At 35.7% G+C, this 19,942-nt stretch overlaps 1 protein-coding gene across 2 annotated transcripts in view; it reads left to right on the top strand.

Moving 5' to 3' along the window:
• The window catches only part of ADK (adenosine kinase), a 304,369-nt gene that overhangs the window by 148,236 nt on the left and 136,191 nt on the right, over nt 1-19,942 (top strand). For both annotated transcript variants that reach the window (XM_068398760.1, XM_068398761.1), the window contains exon 6: nt 1,944-2,052. In XM_068398760.1, the coding sequence (XP_068254861.1) occupies nt 1,944-2,052 (109 nt within the window). The remainder of the gene's footprint in view (nt 1-1,943; nt 2,053-19,942) is intronic.

The raw sequence follows: 19,942 nt of genomic DNA, 5'->3' as shown, positions 1-19,942 counted from the left end.
TAATTGCTTTTCACTTAGCAACGTATGTAGACAGGCAAGATTTTTCCAGCTAGGTCCTTGATAGATATTTAGGGTTTGCCAAAACTGAAAGATTTAATTTGCTTTTTAAATTTGGTTTACAGAAAATTACCGCCGTTATGCACATTTCTTTCTTGGATTTACTTGGTTCTCTGGTGGATTTCTTGTCGTTGAAGTTGTAACATTCATCAAGAATTAAACTTCTTGCCCTGTTATTTGTACTGCTACAAAGGCTTGGTCTATTTGTTTATAAATTATTATTTTTTTAATTTTCCAAATTCACATTAGTTCTTGTTGCCTTTAGGCTTTAGAATTAAAGAGATAAGCCCCAAGAATATTCCTGGGATGAAATGACACAGAACTGTGCTATGTTTTTTGATATATTCAGAAAAAGCTAGTCTAACTTTTTATTTTAATTTCTGAATACTTGGATCTGTTTAATTTACAGGGATTACCAGTGATGAGTGCTTCAGGAAGTTTATAGGGAGACTCAGTTGCTGTCTTTGTAAAAGATTCTTTTGGGCTTCTGTTTGGTATTTTTATTGAATAGGACAAAGAGAAGTGGTGATAGTGGAAAGACGCTGTTTTGAGGTGGAATAAATTTTCAAGAATTCCTAGTCTGCTTACCTCCTAAAACTTGTACATGGTACTCAATCTGGAGGCAGAAGCGTAACTCAGTAGAAACAGATTAGCAATTCACTTCGACCCATTGTTTCTGGATGTAGTAGCGTTTATATGGAAAAGTGTGATACATACAACATCAGTTGTATGCACGTTGGAGAAGACAAAAGTTTTCAATAGCCATATGTTGTATGTGTAATTACATATTATTTATCTGGCTAATGTACTTAAATATTGCAAAACAGTGATGTGTTAATGTTAAAGGTGCATCCTATGACTATTAAATCTTGATAATTAAATGTAAAACTCTGTATGCCAGCATGGAAACTTCTGTTTCCCCAACTCCCCTTCTCTAATATTGGATGTTATTAAACATTCTTATAATAAAATTGCACAGAAGGATTTGGTCATGGTAGCCAGAGTGGAGAGCTAGTGCATAACCTTCTTTTTACTACCTGTTTTTAGGAGTACATCCATAAGTTTTGTGTGTTTCATAAAGCTGAATTGAATGGCTGAAAAGGAGGATTTAAAATAGAATGTATCTTACATGTAACAAAGTAAATATGATACAAGTATTTTTGTTCTTCCTAATGGAAATTGTGTCCCATGGCTTGTATTATAACTTGTTAGGAAAGAATGAAGTACAAATGAGTTTTTGGTTGTTTTCCAGTAATACACAGCTAAGCCAAAGGTTTTCTTTAACAGTTCATCATTTAAAAGTAGCAACATGACCCTTTTTCATTAGCTAAAGGAAAATATGAAACTAACAGGAGAAAAAAAACAAACAAACCTCTTTTTTAATAATATAACTATTCACTGGAAAATTATAAAGGCAAGACATAGATATCCATCAACTTTTTGGTTCTAGTGAGGGAAAACAGTTTTCAGAAGATAAACTGGAGTAGCTACTTTCCTTTAGGTGTTAGGCACTAGAAGAGTTTTAATGAAAATCTGCAGATTCTGTACCATACAGATGGAGTTGATCACAAAGTGCAACAAAGGTTGATTCTAAGCAAGTGAAGACACGTGAACAGTATAATGGTGATAGGTTACATAAGCTATGTAGCTGGATTTAAAATACATTATTTAATATACAGTTTAAATTGAAATAGTATTTAATATATGATTTAAAATATTTAAATATTATGAGTCAAATAAATTATATGTGTTTATGGTGCTCTTTGTTAATTGCTTTTATGTTCCTTAGGATCTTTGATTATTTTCGAGAAATTTTGTTCTTTGTGAGAAATTTGCAGTAGCGTTAGCTAAAGAGAATCTAATGCCTGGTTTTTAATTACTTTCAGGTCTCTTGTAGCTAACCTTGCTGCTGCTAATTGCTATAAGAAGGAAAAGCATCTTGATTTGGAGAAGAACTGGAAGTTGGTGGAAAAGGCCAAAGTTTACTACATAGCAGTAAGTTCAGCTTCTTTGAAATAGCTAAAATTTGTGTTACAACATAGTGAGGTTTAGGCAATGAGCATGTCTGTTGCATATGGTTTAGGATGATTTCATAGGAATACAATGAAAGCAAATGACTGCTTCAATTTCAGCATAGTTTGATTTCTTTGAATTTAAATGTACAACTGCAGAAGTATGTTTTAGTTGTGTGCTTTCTTAAATTAGTGGGAAAAAATCATAAGAACTAAACATTTTCAGAGCTTTTGTAGTAGTGCATCAAATTTACATTTCACATTTTCTAGTAAATTGTAGTGAAGGATGCACAAATTATGTAGAGAAACACTATTAGCATAATTATTCACTGCAAACAGTTTGAGCTTATTTGTGTGAACAATCTTAATTGCTATTTATTCCATAGTAATTACTATGGCACCTTATAACTCAATATATCAGAAACAATGATTGTGACAAATCTCTTGAATGTGGGCGGTGGGGCAAACTGATTTTAATGATGAAATCTTACTTCTGGAATAAAGGGGTTTTGAGGATGGGGCATTAGCAGATTCACAATTAGTATTCTTTTTTTACCATCCAGAATGAATCAAGCCAGATTAGTGTATTTGTGTAGATTACATTTTGCCTAAAGATAAGTGGTGAATTTGTTTTTGTCTTGCTCTCAAGTTGATATGACTGATCAAAATTAGCAAACAAAAAACATCTATGACAGATTAAAACCTCATAACATGCATGTAATATATGGATTCTGTACAACAGCTGCTTCCATTCCGCTACCTGAGCTATGTGGGAACAGCTGGTAAGAAGTGTAAAAAATTGATTATCCAGGAGGAACAAGATCATTGAAAATAGAGTTATTTCTTTTAGCTAGTGTTAATGTCTGCTACAGCCTGCTAGTGTGCACTGCTGTAGGCTTTACATGGTTGTTATTGATTCTTGTGTATGGCCAAGACTGCCCCTTTATAACTGTCAAAAGATGCTTATAACCTTCTCAGTAAACAAAGAAAATGTATCCCACTGCTATGACCATATGTTTGTGCTGCAGTTAAAAAAAATACATAGGTGTATTGTCTACTCATTTTTTATTTCTCTTTTTCAAGTGTTCTGAGTTTTTTATTTCCCAGCAATTATACCTCAGTCTGTTCCAAATGCCATGCTTAGGAATTAATGCTATTGGCTAAAAAAATATGGAACGGCTAAGAGTATAGTTTAAATAAAGAAGAAGAATGATAAATGTTACCAAAAGCTATACTGCACTAAGTTTTTGTTTGTTTGTTTGTTTGTTTTTCTTTAATCGTACTTATATGTAATTACCAATGAAGCTTCCAATATACAATTTAGAAAAATTGAAACTGAGTGGCGATGCTTCAGGAAAAGTGGGAAATGTTACATGAGGTAAAAAACAGGTTTGGGGTTTTTAAGATACAGCCTTCATCTTATTTTAGTTCCGAAGCCACTCTTCTGTGTTCTGTCAGTTTGATAATTTAAATTTTGACTAGGTGATTCGCTACACTGATTTTCATTTATATTAAAACCTGTTCTTCAGATGCCAGTTCTATGACACCCAAGCTTTGACTAAGAGACAGAGAATTATTGTACTAAACTGAAAATAAAACCCAAGATGTGCATATGTTAATGGATAAATAAGTAACACTGAAGTGCTAATAGATTATATTAGATATCTGCAAAATGGAATTCAGATTAGAGAAACATCTGATTGCAGGAGGAGATCTATTGGGTAAAGAACCTAGTTCACACCTGTAGCAAAAGCACTCAAGGATGGGTTCATCTAAGAGATTTCTAGGACAGTGTTATCACTTCAGACTAGAGATGGCATGTGTAACTTTACTTAAGGAAAAGAGACAATGTGTAGAACTGTACATGTTCGCTCATGCTACAGTGCATTTTGTTTAGCTTCTTTATTTGCAGGTTTGTAGTGGTTTACCAGAATAAACAAAACCATGTAGTGAACAGTTACCACTCCTGAGCTATAGGGTAGCTCTCCAAGTCATTAATTTGTCTACTGGTGTCTGTCTTCACTTTAGTCTTGTTACCTTCCTTGGCTTTGTACTGTGCATATGTTGCTTTTCATTTCCTTCTTTCCTACCCAGCTGTCACCTATTTCTTGGATTGCATTAGAGTGTATGTTAGTAACAGGTACTTATTCTGGAAATCTGTGTCCTGAGGTTATCAAACAATCCATTTTCTTGGCAGAGTGGGGCAGTTGTTGCTTTAGGACAGGTCTGTGATATCCTGTGGTCATCTGTATGTGCTTCCTAGAATAGATAATATGGTTTTCAATGCAGCATTCAGCAGAATGGCCCTCAGATGAAACTTAGCTCTGAAATTAATCAATTCACAGAGGGAGGAGTAGGTACAAAGGAAAAGATAGTGAAGCCGTGACAGAACCCTTAAAGACAACTTCTGTTACCATGAATGAACACAATTCATTTATTTTAGCCATCTGGTAATCAGATCCGTCAGACAAATTGGAGAAAGACTAGCAAGGAATAGGACCCTGTAAATCACAGATAGAAGCAAAATACAAAGGCTGCCCCAGCTTTCTCAAAGATGGTAGACTTTAGAGGTGTATTTTAATCCTTTAAAATTACTCTACTTTTATCGTTTAAGATAGATTACATGTACTGTCAAACTCTATGCAATTTCTTTCCCTTCTCCAGATATAATTCATATACTTGCAGTAATTTCTACCATTGACATCATATCTTCTAGTCTGTCATATTCATTTCGCTGTGGATCAGCTAGCTGTGCTGCTGGTGTCTGATTAGAATTCACTGTGAGGGATTTTATTTGGTTCCTACTGGGGCTAGAAAATGTCTCTTCCTCAGACATTTCCCTTATTTCAGAATAAGTTGAGAGTTATGATAACACTAAACATTGTCATTCTGTCTCTGAAATTGTGAATGGGACACAACCTGGCATGAAAATAATCTTGTGTTTTGTGGGGGGGGTTTTTTTTTCCTTTTTTTTTCTTTCTTTCTGTGAATCTGTGCTTTCTGTCAGGACTTGCATTTTAGAATTCTTATGTGTTAGAGTTGCCTCTTACAAACTTGTGTGATAAAACTCCATATTTGGGCACCTCATTTTTCTTCTTTTCAGAGGCATTTAATAAACTGATGGTAGTACGGTATTTATGTAGACATCTCTAAGAATTCTACAGCATGTATTGGGTTGTGGGTTTTTTGTGTTGTGGTTTGTTGGTCAGCTTTTAAGATCATCAGTGTCTTCAACGCCAACTGAAATCTATGCGAGTTGCTGGTACTCAGTTTCTTTGACACTGCACACATTTTTAATGCAAGTTGCAGTATATAGCTATTAATTTTCATATCTTACGAAGGCCTGGAATGCAAAGATACTTTTATTGTCAAAGTTTTTGATTAAAAAAATAATCTGCTGATAGGGGTTACTTAGGAGAGCAGAAAAACTGAGGAGAATTTTAGTTGTCATTTGACTCCAATGAGCACCTCTGTGTTACTGTATGTGAGCAAGAAATTTTGCACTTGTCCTTTCATAATGGAAAGAAAATGGTAAGGGAGAAAGTGCTTTCCTTCACTGAAAGCTGCACTTAACCTTGTGAAATCTTAACTCTGTGACAACTGATACTGCTTGCTCATACAGACAGCTGAATTTTAACTCTCTGCCTGTATTTGAACATTATTGTCACAAGTGTGGTACTTCCCAGATGCGTGTTTTCTCTTGTTCCAGTTATCCATCCTTATTTCTGCCAGTTACTTAGCTTTATTCAATTTATTCTTCAGTCCAACACCTGCAGTCATTTAATGTTTGCAGTTGAAGGCATTAGGTGGGTGAAACACTGTCATATGATGCTAATATTATCTTGGTGCTGAAGTAATGAATGTGTTCTTGAAAGTTCCTTCTGTGCTTCAGTTTTTCTTTTTTTTTTTTTCTTAAATGCTCTCCTTTACTAAGCACATAAAATGGTAATATTGACTACGGTTAGGTACCAGTCTGTAGTAACTTGAGTCTTAGCTTAGAAAGGATCAGTTAAGTAGCTCCCAAAAACCAAACAGATCTGTTTTTAGTAAAATACTCGTCTCTTTTCTGTACGAAGGAAAATAGTAGATTGCCGTTTAGGGACTGTATTTGACTTTTTGTTTTGTGGATATAATTTGTGTGCTTAAAAAGCTGATGTTGTAAGTGATGTCTCTCAAAGCTTGTCTCATTAGTGCCCACACAGGCTCCTTGCCTAGCCACTTCGTGTAAGTATAGCATTGCTGATGCTCATGCTTATCTGTGTTCATTAAAGAGATGTGGGACCATTTCTACACTGTACTTTATGGATTATGATCCTTTTGAATTTACAGTGCCTGAAAGCTTCAGCTCCTGTAGTAGAGGAGCAATGAAGCCTTTTTGTAACTCTTAAGACTTATTTCTGTGCAACTGAGTTTTGGGTTGCTCAGTTTCAGTATTGCCATAAACCTTTTATTCAGAGAAGATGACACTTTCACTCTGTCACCTTTGCATGGGCTGTTGTTATTTCACAATCCATAAAAGTTTAAACCATTCCCTTCTCCTACTTCTACATAGGAAATAATAGAAATTTCTCAATGGTGTTGCCCTTCAGTTGTACCACATTAAGTATAAAATTTTCTAATACTGCTTAGATTTGTTAGTAGTTAAATTACATTCACCACCTTCAGCATCTCTTTTGTGTTTACGAAGTTAATGGCAAGTGTAGTTTTATTTTTATGTTAATGACAGTTCTGATCAAGACCAGGTATTCTGGTCTTAGGCTGAGTTTCAAGTAGGAAGTGTCACGTATTGTGGCATGTCATAGTGAACCCAATGTAACATACCTATCTGCTGAAGGATAAGTTTTTAAAGCTCCAACCACCCTGGTATGTTTCAACAAATACTGTGGTATTTTTATATTTATTTTCTTTTAATGTGTAAGTGCTTGTCTAAGCAGAGAGATACTGTGCTGGTGTAGTGGGCTTGATGGTGGAATTATCTGGTTTCAACACAAGTCTGTCAAAACATAAGCTTGTTGTCAGCAATGTGTAGCAAAGCTTAAATAACATTCTACAGTATTTTACAGGGGTTTGGCTATTCTACTTGAGAAAAAATGCTGATTATTATAACAATGTAAGTATAAATGAAATTTCTTTTGGGCTGTCTACTCCTTTCAGAAGCATATTCAGTGAACGCATTTTTATTGTAATTTACTGCTATGATGAGGACGATAATTTACAATGGATTGTGTTAGGTTTTTTCTTTGAGATGTGCTAGGTCTGTGTATGCATCATGGGAAATGAGAGATGTAGACACTGTCAGGAATCAAAATATCCCCTAAAAAAGACATTTGTTTGAATAACTCCACAATAGCTTTTTTTCCACTGATAACTTTTGCCATAGTGCTCTGGCATCAGTATGTATGCCATTAGACATGCAAAACTATTTCTCACAATAATGAATAGGTTTTATGGCCAGGAAAACACCATTCTGAATGTCTTAACCATAAAGAAGAGGCTGCAGCTAGCAACAGTTAGTTGTGGCCTTTTTTGCTGGCCTGGGATATCGCCTTCCTGAAACCCACTATCTTGAGGGATTGTGTTTTCTGAAGGTTTTAGCTGAAGCGTGATGCATTCGTTGTGGAGAGATGATAGACTCCGTATCTGACCAGGAAGCAAATCTGCCATTTACTGGGTTCCAAAACAAATATGGGAAAAATACTTTCTCTCTCATAAATGCAGAAACTCACAGCTTTATTTCTTTGATGAAAGTGCAAAAAAGAGCTTTGTCTAAACTGGCACCAGCATGTGTTATGTCATTCTGTGATGTATTTAGGATGTGGTGGGCATTACGCTACCATTTCAGGTATAACTTCTCGTGCATAGACAATTTTGCCAGTGTTTTCTCAAGTAGCTTATGTGGAATAGCGAATTAGAAACTTTTTGTTCTTATTTTTCGCAAAGCTTGATCCTCAAGATGTCATTCTTTGAAGATGAATGCTTTGTACTTTACGACGAAAAATGCATCACCAACTTATAAGAAAGATTGTACCTCCTTTTTTCATAATAGAAAATTAATCAGAATCTAACATCGTAAAAATATTTAATTCTAAATGTTCACCTCTATGTTATTAATTATATTTATTTATATGAAGAGTATACATGTTTCCTTTCCTGTCATTCTCCTCCTACCCCAGTAGCCATTAAATTGCAGATACACTTCTTCAGCACAGTAATTAGTGAAGCTCAGTCATCACTCCTTTTATCATGTGATTTTTGGGTGTTTTTTAGAAGAATGCGTGATTAGAGCACTTACACAGCCAGTCTAGCTGCAACAGCCAGGCGGCAATAGCAGTGCCATTTTTCACAAAGAAAATGCTGAACAGGAGCCAAATGTTTGGTGGCAGAGTCTGTTGCTAGGAAATCAAGTTCCTGAGGCGATTAATGACAAAGCAAGCAATAACAAGAAGGCAGAATTACAGATTTAAAAGAGAGGAGAAAAAAAAGTGGTTGGTGTTATAATTACCCAAAGAAATCCGTACTCATTAAATTGGCTGTTTTTATGATTGACTTTAATTGGAGGTTAGCTCAGATATTTAGCTTCTTTCCCACCCCTTTAAACACACACATGCACATAATCTGTAGAACTGCAGACTTGTTTTTCTAAGCATTGAGAGGAGCTTGCCCTGTAATTTGATCCCCACTGACAGATGCATTTTCTATGCTGCCATTTTGAATTAACCTATTGTGCAACAATTTTCCTCAGCTCTGTTGAATAAAACATCAAGTCTTATTACCTCAGATGGATTTGATAGAGTAAAAGAATGTACTTCTAGCTGAAGTAGACTATTTGCAATGAGTTCAGTGATTTGAACTCTGCCAACAAGCACCAATAATTTGTGATGTATACTTAAAGAACGAAAGAGAGAAGAGCCACGTGGGGGGTCTTTTTGGCTGTATGAAGTTCAAATGCAAACCTCAGAGTAATATTGTTGTTTTTTGCTAAGGTTATTCCCTGAGATGAAGCCTTTTTAGATAAAGCATGTTAACTAAGATTTTTACCATTAAGCAGCTTGGTTTTGAACCGGAGATTCTCTTACCCCCAGTGGTTATCCAAACTGTCAGGCTCCTGTGGGATTAGAAAAATAAAAATCAATCCCTCTCTCCCAGAAACCCCAACAGTTGGATTTTTTCCTCTGAGACTTCTTTTGTGATGAGAAATTTTCCCTTGTAAAGTTAAACTGGAATAAATGATGTTTAAAAATTATTTTAAATTCCAAATAGTTTGTATCCTGTGGTAAGAGAAGAACAGGCTTTCACCTTACTCACTCTCCGCAATTAGAAAAACTTATGCAGTTGGTTCAACAAAATTTTGGCACAGAAGTGGGGAGGTAACTGACCCTGACATTTAAATCCTGTCATGTTTCATCAATCATGTTCAAGACAATATTCCCTACGTGCAGCAAGTGATAAGTGAGGAAATATCCTTTTACAGTACCTGCAAGTGAACATACAGAAGCTAACTATAAAAGCTAAATGATGCCATAGCTCTCCAAATGCCTAATCAAGCAGTGAAACAATAGAACTGCACATATTCTGCCCAACAATACCCACATTACTAATCAGATGCCAATGCCAAGCTGTCTGCTTTGTTAAATACCCAGGTTCCCTGAGGCAAGAAGACAGCTGCTATAACTACTATGAAATTTGGTAGCTCAATCTATTTTTGCTACCCTTGGGCTATCAAGCTACTGTTAATTCAGACCACCCCAATTGGTACACTTTAGGGATTTTTTTCAAAGTGTTTGTAATTAATATGATAAAACATCATTATTACTCCAAAGATCTGGTGTGCGCTTTGCATTTGACAGATACCTACAGAGAGAAATGCAGCATGTAATTTTCATTGACATAATGATTGTGATTGCATTACCCTTTTAATAGTATATTGCTTTTAGGGGGGAGGAAAAAAAGAGGGGAAAGGGCATGCTTTTATTTCATTAGTAGAATTTGTAAATCTGTTGAAATACTAAATCAGTCTCTTGGTTGCAAGCTACTTGTCTTCAAAGGCTGAAATCAGGCTTTGTAGCAGACTGGGGAGCGGTAAGAAGAGGCATTCACCAGGGACAGGGACCTGCCACCTGCAGACCGCTGCAGGGACCTCTGCTCCCAGATACCTCTGTCTTTAGGGACACTGAGTCTCAGATCAGATGTAAAGTCTGGGCAGACTTAACACACTATTTAAATATAAATTAAAAAGGCAAGCTTTCATATTCTAAGGGGTGAGGTGAGTCAATTTGAAGGGAAATTTTTACTGCAGGTCCTCTTGCATGTCACTCTTTATTATATGCTCTCTTTGTGAGAGCACAAGAATTTTGTCTGTTACCATGTCAACTTTGGTAGAGCAAAATCTGGAAACTAAAGACCAGCAAATTGAGGAGTTAGAAGCTCTGACTGAAACATTATTGGTTCTATCTTGAATTATTTTTTGTTTCAGTACTTCTCTGATAAGGTTTAAAAAGAATCATGAATTTAAGACTGTTCTAAAGGCTAAAACTTGAAATTTGTGAATTTTTCTAATTTGAGGTAACTTGCTTATTTTGGATGCTGACTACCAACTTTTATAATAAATTGATAGTCACCACTCTGTGTACAGTTGATTGAAATTTGGAGTTCCACCTTTCTTCCAAAGGAGTTGATCTCATTAACACGTGGAGATGCCATAGTCTGCATAACACTGGAATATATATTCTTTGTGTCTGTGTCATCAACTGCTGCATTAAAAACTGCATATACATACTACAGCAATTGTGCTCTGTTTTACATGAAGAAGATGAATTTTTTAGTAGCAAAAACTATATGCATGTGTGTAACTTGAGAACTGAGTTAAGCTATTTATGGTAGCCCAATACTTGGTCTGAAGTTGAAATTATAGTTTCATTTATTGTTTGCATGTGTAATAGGGACAGTGCAGTTGTTTAAGTACAAAACTTTTTTTTCTTGCAACAAGTTATGATTAATGATTTGCTTTGAAATGAGCACTCCGGAATGATCACATTTGTGCTTGTTGTTTCAAAGTCAGTGACTTTTGCACTAAAACTATAGAATGTTAAAATATGTATACATAGTGCAAGGGGATTAATATATGCTTCCTCCTAGCTCAAAAACTGAACTGTACTGAATGGCACTGATCTATGCTGTAGACTTACAGGTGTTTTGAAATAGCAGGTGTTGCAAGCAAGACAGGAATCTGAAGACTACTTTTTGATTCTCCAAGTAACGATTATCATTTTAAAAAGTAAAAATGTTTTTATAGCATAGCTAATCAATATCCTAAAAACCTGTGTCAAGTAAATGGGTGTGCTAGATTGTGCTTAGCAAGTGTGTACTTAGAGTAAAAAAGTATTCTGCAAAAATGCTTCTGCACAGATAACATATTAAACACGTTAATAGTATGCCTTGCAGATTGGGTTTTTTACAACTTTGTGATAGATTCTTTAGCCCTTTAGGAGGCAGAAGGGCTGAGTCCCACCAGCCTTGTTTGTTATCAGGTGTATTTGAAACAGGAATTGACTGATTCCAAAAACAGGCTCTGGAAGTTCATTTGAAAGAGGGTATGGGACATAAGACAGATCCTGGATTGGCCTTGGTGCAGGACACAGAGGAAAAGACCTTTCCTCTTTCTCGGGGGACATCTGCTTTAGCTGAGATCTTCGTGGTGGTTTCCAAGATTCTTTTTAAAGAATATAACTGTGCCTTAAAGACAGGGCTGAGCAGGTTTTGTGGTGTGGCTTTAATCCTTCTAGTCGTGGGGCTAACGCTCAATCACCAGTGTGCTGGGTCACCTGCTTGGTAAATGTGCTTCAGACTGTCTGATTTGGTCAAAAGAAAGATCCTCCTTTTTTCTTTTCTTCTTCCTTTAATTAAGGTTAGAATACTTAAGAAAATACTAAGTTCTCTGAATAAGTAATGAGTGCTATTTTAGAAGAAATTTCTAAGTTGGAGAAATAGAGGTAGGCACTGTTTCTTTCTAAGGCATATCCAGACCATTGTGGTAGCAGGTAGGGCTTGACTGATGAAACATCATTTTAGCAATACGAACAAGATAAAAACACCAGTACTAATCCTTGCAAAGGTTTGACTTAAACAAAAGCTGAGGGCACTTAAATTTTGTCCGCAATAGAAGGATTTTACTGATGCAGCTGCTGTGGAAAACCCTCTTGGGGATTTACACTTCTCTCTGGCGTAAGCACGCTAATGTGGAGACAGTTTATAACAGCTGCTATATCAGCAGAAATGCTCTCACCTTCCCAGACTAATCATACTTGCACCAAAGTGTTTGTTGGGAGAACTATGTTAGTTAAGGACGATGTGTTTTTCTTATTTTTCCATATAATGTAGCTGCTCGGGCAAAATCATTTAATAAATACCTGGCCATAATATTCACCATAAATATCAGCATACTCAGACCTCATAGTCCACATATACTGCAAGGCCCCTTCTAAATCACAAGTTTTCCCATGTGTAGTATGTGGCTAATAATGTCTATCCCTTGAAGATCTGTAGATGAGAATATCTGTCTTGTTACCACTTTTTATGCTGAAGTTACTGAAGTTGTTTTTGGAGAATGCTACTGCTCAGAATAGTTTTTGCCAACTATTCTATTGCCAGATGCAATATAACAATACTTTCCTGCAAATTTGAAAATGGTGGGGAACAGCAGTTAACAGTATTTAGCATGAAATATGCCTCAGCATGTGCCTCTGAACATGTCTTTTTAAGACCATATGGAGTATAATTGGTGCTGAACAACACTGAGGTGTTTTGTGAAAAGTAGAGGCTAAGCATTATAAAGAGTCATAAAATCTTAAGGAATAAGACAAATGGAAGAAATGGGAGAAAGAAGGGAGGTACTGAATAGTCTGTCTTGCTCTCTCTGCATAACTTGAAGTGAGAGACCACAGTGTTTTTAATAGATGTCTCTTCACAGTAGGTTATAAATTAAGAAATTCAGCAAAACGATGGCAAGTAGTGGGCATGGTAGATGGTGTGAGTAATTGGGATGAAGCAGAAACAACCTTATCATCCATTGAGAGCACTCAGGAGACTGACATTTATAGCTGGACTTACTATCATTGGCACTCTTTGTATATGGAGTTCCTAAGGCACCTGATCACAGCAAAGTAAGGTAAGAATGAATTTCATCCTTAAATATGCATTTCCCCTGTCCTTTGAGGACTGGAGTCAAAACTTAAGAGTTTTTATTCATTTACTTATTAAGAAATTTTATTTTCAAGAGATTGTTTAGTTCTGAGTAGAGCAATGTGCTAAAATTAAAATTCCTCACTATTTTATTGATTTTAATTATGAAGTGTAACTGAATGTAGAAAAAAAATTTGCAAACTATAAGTGATTGAAAATTTTCAACAACGTGAAGAGTCCAACTTTCTTTGATGAAAAAGAGAAATTTTCAAGGAGTGTGTATATAAAGGATAGCAAGTATTCATTCCCCAGAATTAGTGCTGTCCCTAAGTGCTGTTTTATACTGCTGAGAAAGGGCTGAACAGAGTTTCTGCTGAGGGGTGTAGATTCTTATCTGCCTAATTGAGCCATCATTCCTTGACATGAGGGAAATCATGTGACCTGCCTTTAATGCATTTCTCAGTAACAGCAGAAATGTAAAATGTAGTTCATGGAAGGGGAACAGAAAATGTTAAAATTTTTTAGAATGGACTCCTATACGGAATACTGGCAGGTTTGTACTGCAGCAGAATCAAATGTTTGAATGTTTGTATGGTAAATACATTAAATAAAATAATCAGATTCTAATTATTTTTAAAGCATTGAACTTCTATTACAAAGCCCCTGAACCTTCAGAATATGGATTTAATAAGTTATGTCAGTATGACGATAAAGTTATGTCAGTAGAATTGAAAGCAGGTGTCATCTTTTCTTTTGAGCAAAAAATATCCACATAGTAATCTGCCCAACTGCAGAGTTGGTACCAAATGTTGTACAGTGGTAAAAGGAACAACAGAAAGCATTCGATATTATAATTTAGTAGATGAGTATCAGAAAAGGGTATAAAAAAACTCTGTAATCGGGCACACGTTCTCTGCTTTATTCAGTCCATCTAGCACACCAATTTTATGTTAAACTTCAGTCATGCTCCCTAACCAAGTATAGTGTTTTATAGAATTTAGAATTACAGGCATGGTGCTGTCTTTTGGAGATACCTGTTTGCTAGAGTTGTCTTTTTTTTTTTTTTTTTTTTTCCCCAACACTAGGTTGAATTGATCTCATCTGTAAGAACAGTTATTTTCAATTTTGTTTTTAAAATAAGTGATTACTGGCTGCTCTGTTGATGAAGTGGTATCATAGGTTGGAGGATAGGGGTACAGCAGCAAAAACAATTTATATGTAGAAATCATGTAACCGAGGAACTTGAGACTGATACAGCCCTGGAGATTTGCTTACCAATGAATAGATAATCTGATTGCATCTGCTAATTTTCATGTCACTAGCAGTCATGTCACCACTGACCTGATAGGTGAGAGTATCAGAAGAGTACTTGAGTCTTTCTGCGACTGCAGATCTCTAGGAAATACTCTCAGCTGAAAATAGTAGGCAGCTGGAAGAGTATTGTATGTGCTTCTCTTGTTCTGCTCTTGTCTGGACACCCACCTGTGGCTGCTGTTGGGATGCGATACTGGACTAGGAGGAACTTTGAGCTGATAATTTACTATTGCAGCTTTTAAGATCAAAAGATTCATGGCTTGCACCTCTCATTCTTCATTTTTGACCTAGTGAGAGAAGAAAAATGTGAACAATAATGAAAAGTAAGATGAAAGTGTTAGAGGTGAAAAAGAAAAATCTAAATCTTTAGATGTTAGGAAAAATGCTGTAACATTGCATCTGTTACTCTTCTGCATAAAAAGAATAACTATAATGTTTTGTTTTCAGAAAAATTGTGATAATATTAATACAATAGAGTACAGCTCACATTTGGGAACCATGGCAGAGCACTTACTGTGTTTTCCACAGTGTTAGAGCTATTGGTTTTAGATCTGAAAATAGATTTTATTAAGCCGTAATTGTCTTAAGCCTGTATTACCAACTAGAAAGAGACTCAACAGTTAATATCTGCCCTGAAGGCAAAATTTTTAATTCTGACTGTACAATGTCATAATACATGAGTAAGTAGAAAATTCAGGGGTGGATTTAGACTTCCACACGTGGAAGGCAACACCTAGTATGCTACCCAGGACATGAATTCTACTTTCTAAGCTGAAAGCTATAATGGTTATAATAGCTAAAAAGCTGTAATTGAATCACAGTCAATATATATTTAACCTGGAGTCAGAGTCATCCTTGCCTCCCCTTGTTTCCCCATTTGGGATAATAATTCATACCCTTTGACAGACTACAGGATATTTTGGTGCTGAGTGACATATTTTCAGGAAGGAAGAGCACTGCCGCATTTCCCCCTCATTCTCCTCATTTCAGCCCAGCTAGATTAGAGTGGCAAACCTGAGACTTTGCTCTTGCTTCCTACTTTCTATTCATAACATAAATGTATTTGTGCATATGCAACTGATGCATCAGTTGGGATTTGGAAAGTAATTGTCTCCTCCTCCTAACAATAATAGAGCAGTATTGTAATAGCCAATAAGAAGTTTTTTCCAAAAATCTAAGTTCAATCATCATCTTGTCCTTTCATTCTCATTAGTACCATATATATTGTAATGCTAAAAGTAGTCACCTACATTTTATTGTAAATAGATACTACTTAGGATTGCATCAGTTTTACGGTACTGTATTGTCCTCTTGTAATTCAGCTAAGGTTTCAATTCGTGTAATTTTAACAGTGGGTAGGTTTTAGTTTTAAATTAATAGAAAATACATAGCTCAGTTTGGAACTCATGGAAGCTGCTTTCACTGGTAGCTGGAGGACTCCTAAAACAAGAAAAACAAAACCAAAAAAGTCTTAGTTTTATTGAGTGTATGTGCTCTTTAGGTAGCATATGTGTGTTCCTGGTTTTGTCAATTCAAAACGTCCAGTGGAAATCTGTTTCTGTTTTTAATACAACAAGAAAAGGATTGAGATAATAAGAACCTTGGTTTGGTTGATATGGCCACTGGCAAAAAAAATCAGTGTTGCAGTGACTCATCTATAGTAGAAGGGCAACAGTAGCCCACAGCTAAATAAAAAGAAAAATCAGCTACATTGTGTGTATTCTTATATTTTGCGCATGTGCCTTAATTATTTTAATTGAAGTAAGATTAAATACTTATTATGACATCAGTAAACTAAAAATTTGTGTTATGAATTAGGCAAAATCTTAAGAGACAATACTGTACAGATTTTTGGGCTAAATCTAGAATGTGTTTGTAGTCCCTTCAAGTTGAAGACCTCTGGCTAAATATGGAAGTTTCGATGAAATGCATAAAGCATGTTAGCTGTAAATTCTATATGAGTAATATTTGCTTTGGAGTTCTGTTTGCCTTCACTGTTTGCCTAGCAATACTCAGCAACTATGATTGCCCTGAAATGGATGATGGTTCAAAAATAAGCCCTGTGCAAATTAGAAGGAGTTAATATTTGCCTGATACAACAAATGAGTAAGAAGTTTTAGAGCAGGCATAAAAGCAGTTCTCAAATTAAACTCTCTTGTTTAAAAAGAATGAAAAGCTTTTAGAAATTCTGTGAAACATTGTGGGTTCATCTTCCATGTTAGTAGTGTTTATTGCCATAAGAGCCACAAATGTTTGAGAATATATTGTAATAAACTACCCAGTTCTACCCAGATGTTAAGGATTATTATTAATGACCCATTTTGCTTTGTAATTGCCATAAAGTTTTTTCATTACCAAACCCTCTGATGAGAAGACAGCTTTCCCAAAGTTTCTCAGTACACTGGTTTTTATGTTGAACTTTATAGTTTGTTTATTTTCTAAAAGCTCTTAGCCTCTGTCTGATATCAAGTCTCTTTTTTTTGTCTAAAATGCATTATAAAAGGACACACACAGATCTGTCTTTGTTTCATTTTGTGTAGCCTTGTTTGGCATAATGTTTCAAATAATATAACACAACCGATCCTTCACCCCAAAATACTCTCTGCTGTGTTTTGGTAATAATGGGCCAAAACAATTGGATTTCGTTCTTCTGTCATCTTTGTTCCCTCTAACTTGCCACATTTAAAAGATTACTGCCATGTTGGCAATAAAATCCTGCATTTCAAGTGTATGGAAGCAGAGGACTTAGGCTGCAAAGATGGTTGGTTTAGTCTCCAGAGGGAGATCCTTTTTTTAAATCTGCTTAGACCTCAGCTTTCTTCACGATAATGTTCTCTATACTTTGTCTTTTATTTTATAGTTTAATTTAATTGTGCCACATGGAAGATTTCTGTTGCTTACTATAATTTGATGTAAAATACAAAAATTCATCTTGTCATTCTCAGAATCTCTCCTGCTTACTAGCTGCAGGATCCAATAGCCCACAGTCACGTGGGCCTTTAAAACTCAGTCATGGACCTCATAAATAGTCTAAAAAGCAGTAACAGTACAATCTGCAGCTGTTGTCATACATAGGAGGTGTGACTTTTTTTCACAATATGGAAGGAAATTACGTGAGGGGGGGCAAAGAGCATGTTATAAAGGAGTTTAGGTCACTGTAGGTAATGCTGCTCATGTTTTTATTCAACATATTTAAGATACTTTGTTAGGATGTGGGATACCCCATTTGGTTTACAGTGTAGTTTTTCTGAAAGGGTAGCGTTGGTTAAGCACAATAACAAACAAAGCGTTTTCTCCATACGTATGTGGTTGAAATTCAGTGGCTGTTGGCTGTTAAGAGCCCCAGACTAGCAGTGGTTGGTTTGCCTTGCGCTAATGTGAGTGCGTATGGTTGGTGATTCAAATGTAGCAGTAAATCTAAGTGTAATTTTTCTCCAGTTTTGCTCATGTTTTTGTTATATACCTCACAGAATTTTATAAGAGATTGTTATATGCTAGTAAGACCACCCGATAAGTTTAGAACTTAGATGCATTATGTTGACTATACTGTATAATTACTTATTAAAATTTTGTTAAAATTTTATTGAACACTCTGTCATATGTTCATAACAGGTATTTGAATTTTTAATATAAATGTTACATTGGGTTCCTCTTTTAATAAAAAGATAGCTTGTCATCTGGCTTCAGCAAGGTAATCCTAAAAAAAAAAGGCAGAAAAGGTAATTTCATTTCAGAAAATAAATTTCATTTCAGATACTAGCAAGTCAAATGCAAAATTAAGCAGACTTTCAAGTTGCTGCTTTGTCAAAATGGATTTAGATTTAGGGAAATTCCTGTGGATTTAAGTGAATTCTCCCAAGAAGTGGTGTACGTGAGAGAAATGAAGAAAACTACTTAACTTGCTATGAAATGCACAACATTTATTATCACTTTCAAAGCTGATACTGCATGCTTTTGTAGCTGTTTACGACTGGCTTGAAAGCAGTTGGGTTAAGTCTGCTTTCAGAGATGGCCATGCTGCTCCAGCTGTGACATAGCAGGAGTATTGACAGTTGGTTTTAGCTGGATGGGAGTTGAGCTACTTTGAGCAATGCTTTGTTTAGGAGTACTTTGTGCTCTGTTTTGATCTTGATAGTTTAAGGTGCTCTCCAAAGTTATAGGGAGGTTGTTTAATACAACTGTTCAGGCATGGGTTGGACAAAGTTATTGTCATTGATTTTCCTTTTAAGTCCAAAACCAAGAATTAACCTCATCCCCTCTATTTGCTTTAAATCAATGATGTTGATTAAATAAACTCCTTTTTTCCCCTTCCTCTTATGTCACTCTCGTTAGATATTTAAACATATATAAAACTGGGATTTAGATACTGTTTATTTTCTTTAAAATATTTTCTTCAAGAGAATAAAATAGAGAAATATAAATGAGAAATAAAACTGTGGGACAAAATAAGAGCAACATTTATACCTCTTGAGAGAACGAACTGATAGAGTAAGACAAGTGCTAAGGGAAGAGTAGGAGATCATGGCCGTGGTACAGGGAAATGTGCACAAAATACTCTCTCAGCTTTCCGTAATCTGCAGCTCAAGGTCTTCCTCGTGTAAAGGTGGTAGCATGTTGCTCAAGAGTTCTTGAGGTTTATGATTTTTTCACAAGTAAATGTAAATAATAGTTTTTTGAACTTCTGCATTTGTGGCATCCTAGAATAACAAGTTATATACTTCAGGAGTATATGTACGAAGTATTTTTTTTTTTTACTTGAACTTGCCACCTGGTAGTTTTATTTTATTTTAGTCCCCGTAGTATGAGAGACACTGAGCAATTGTTCTCTGTGTCTTTCCTGACACTAGACGCTAGCCGTTTGTTCTAGAAAGGGTGTGTTCATATGAGATGGTCGACATGGAGTGAGCACTGATGTGAATGTAGAATGCCAGGCTGACCCCATATGGATCTCGCTAGTGCAGGCAGGTTGTGAGGAAACGCATCTAACTTTTGAAGTGGGATAGGCTAATGTGTGCAAGGGCTTTGGAGTCCTAAGGCTTGCCTGTGGACACTAGGAAATAGTGAGCAAGAGTGTGAGTTTATAGCATGGTAGTCGCCCTGCTATCACGTGAGTACTCTGAATGCACAACCACACTGACGGTGCTGCAAGATGTACTTTCATACTAAAACCATGGATAAGCTCCACGTATAGTCTTTCCAGAAGTTACTGTGGAGTACGTACTGTATTACAGTCTAGCTTACTGTATATTTGTTTTCCAACGTGGACAAGCCCAAATATGGCATGTGTGCATAGATTTCTATTTTCTCGTAGTAAATTTATCCTTCCTTTTTTTCACTCTTATATTAAACATAGTATCTCTTAATTTTGTTAGTAATATTTG

The sequence above is a fragment of the Nyctibius grandis genome, chromosome 4 (assembly GCF_013368605.1).
Source record: "Nyctibius grandis isolate bNycGra1 chromosome 4, bNycGra1.pri, whole genome shotgun sequence".
Lineage (NCBI taxonomy): Eukaryota > Metazoa > Chordata > Aves > Nyctibiiformes > Nyctibiidae > Nyctibius > Nyctibius grandis.
The sequence above is the reverse complement of the archived record's forward strand: the minus strand, read 5'-3'. Positions and strand labels throughout refer to the sequence as shown.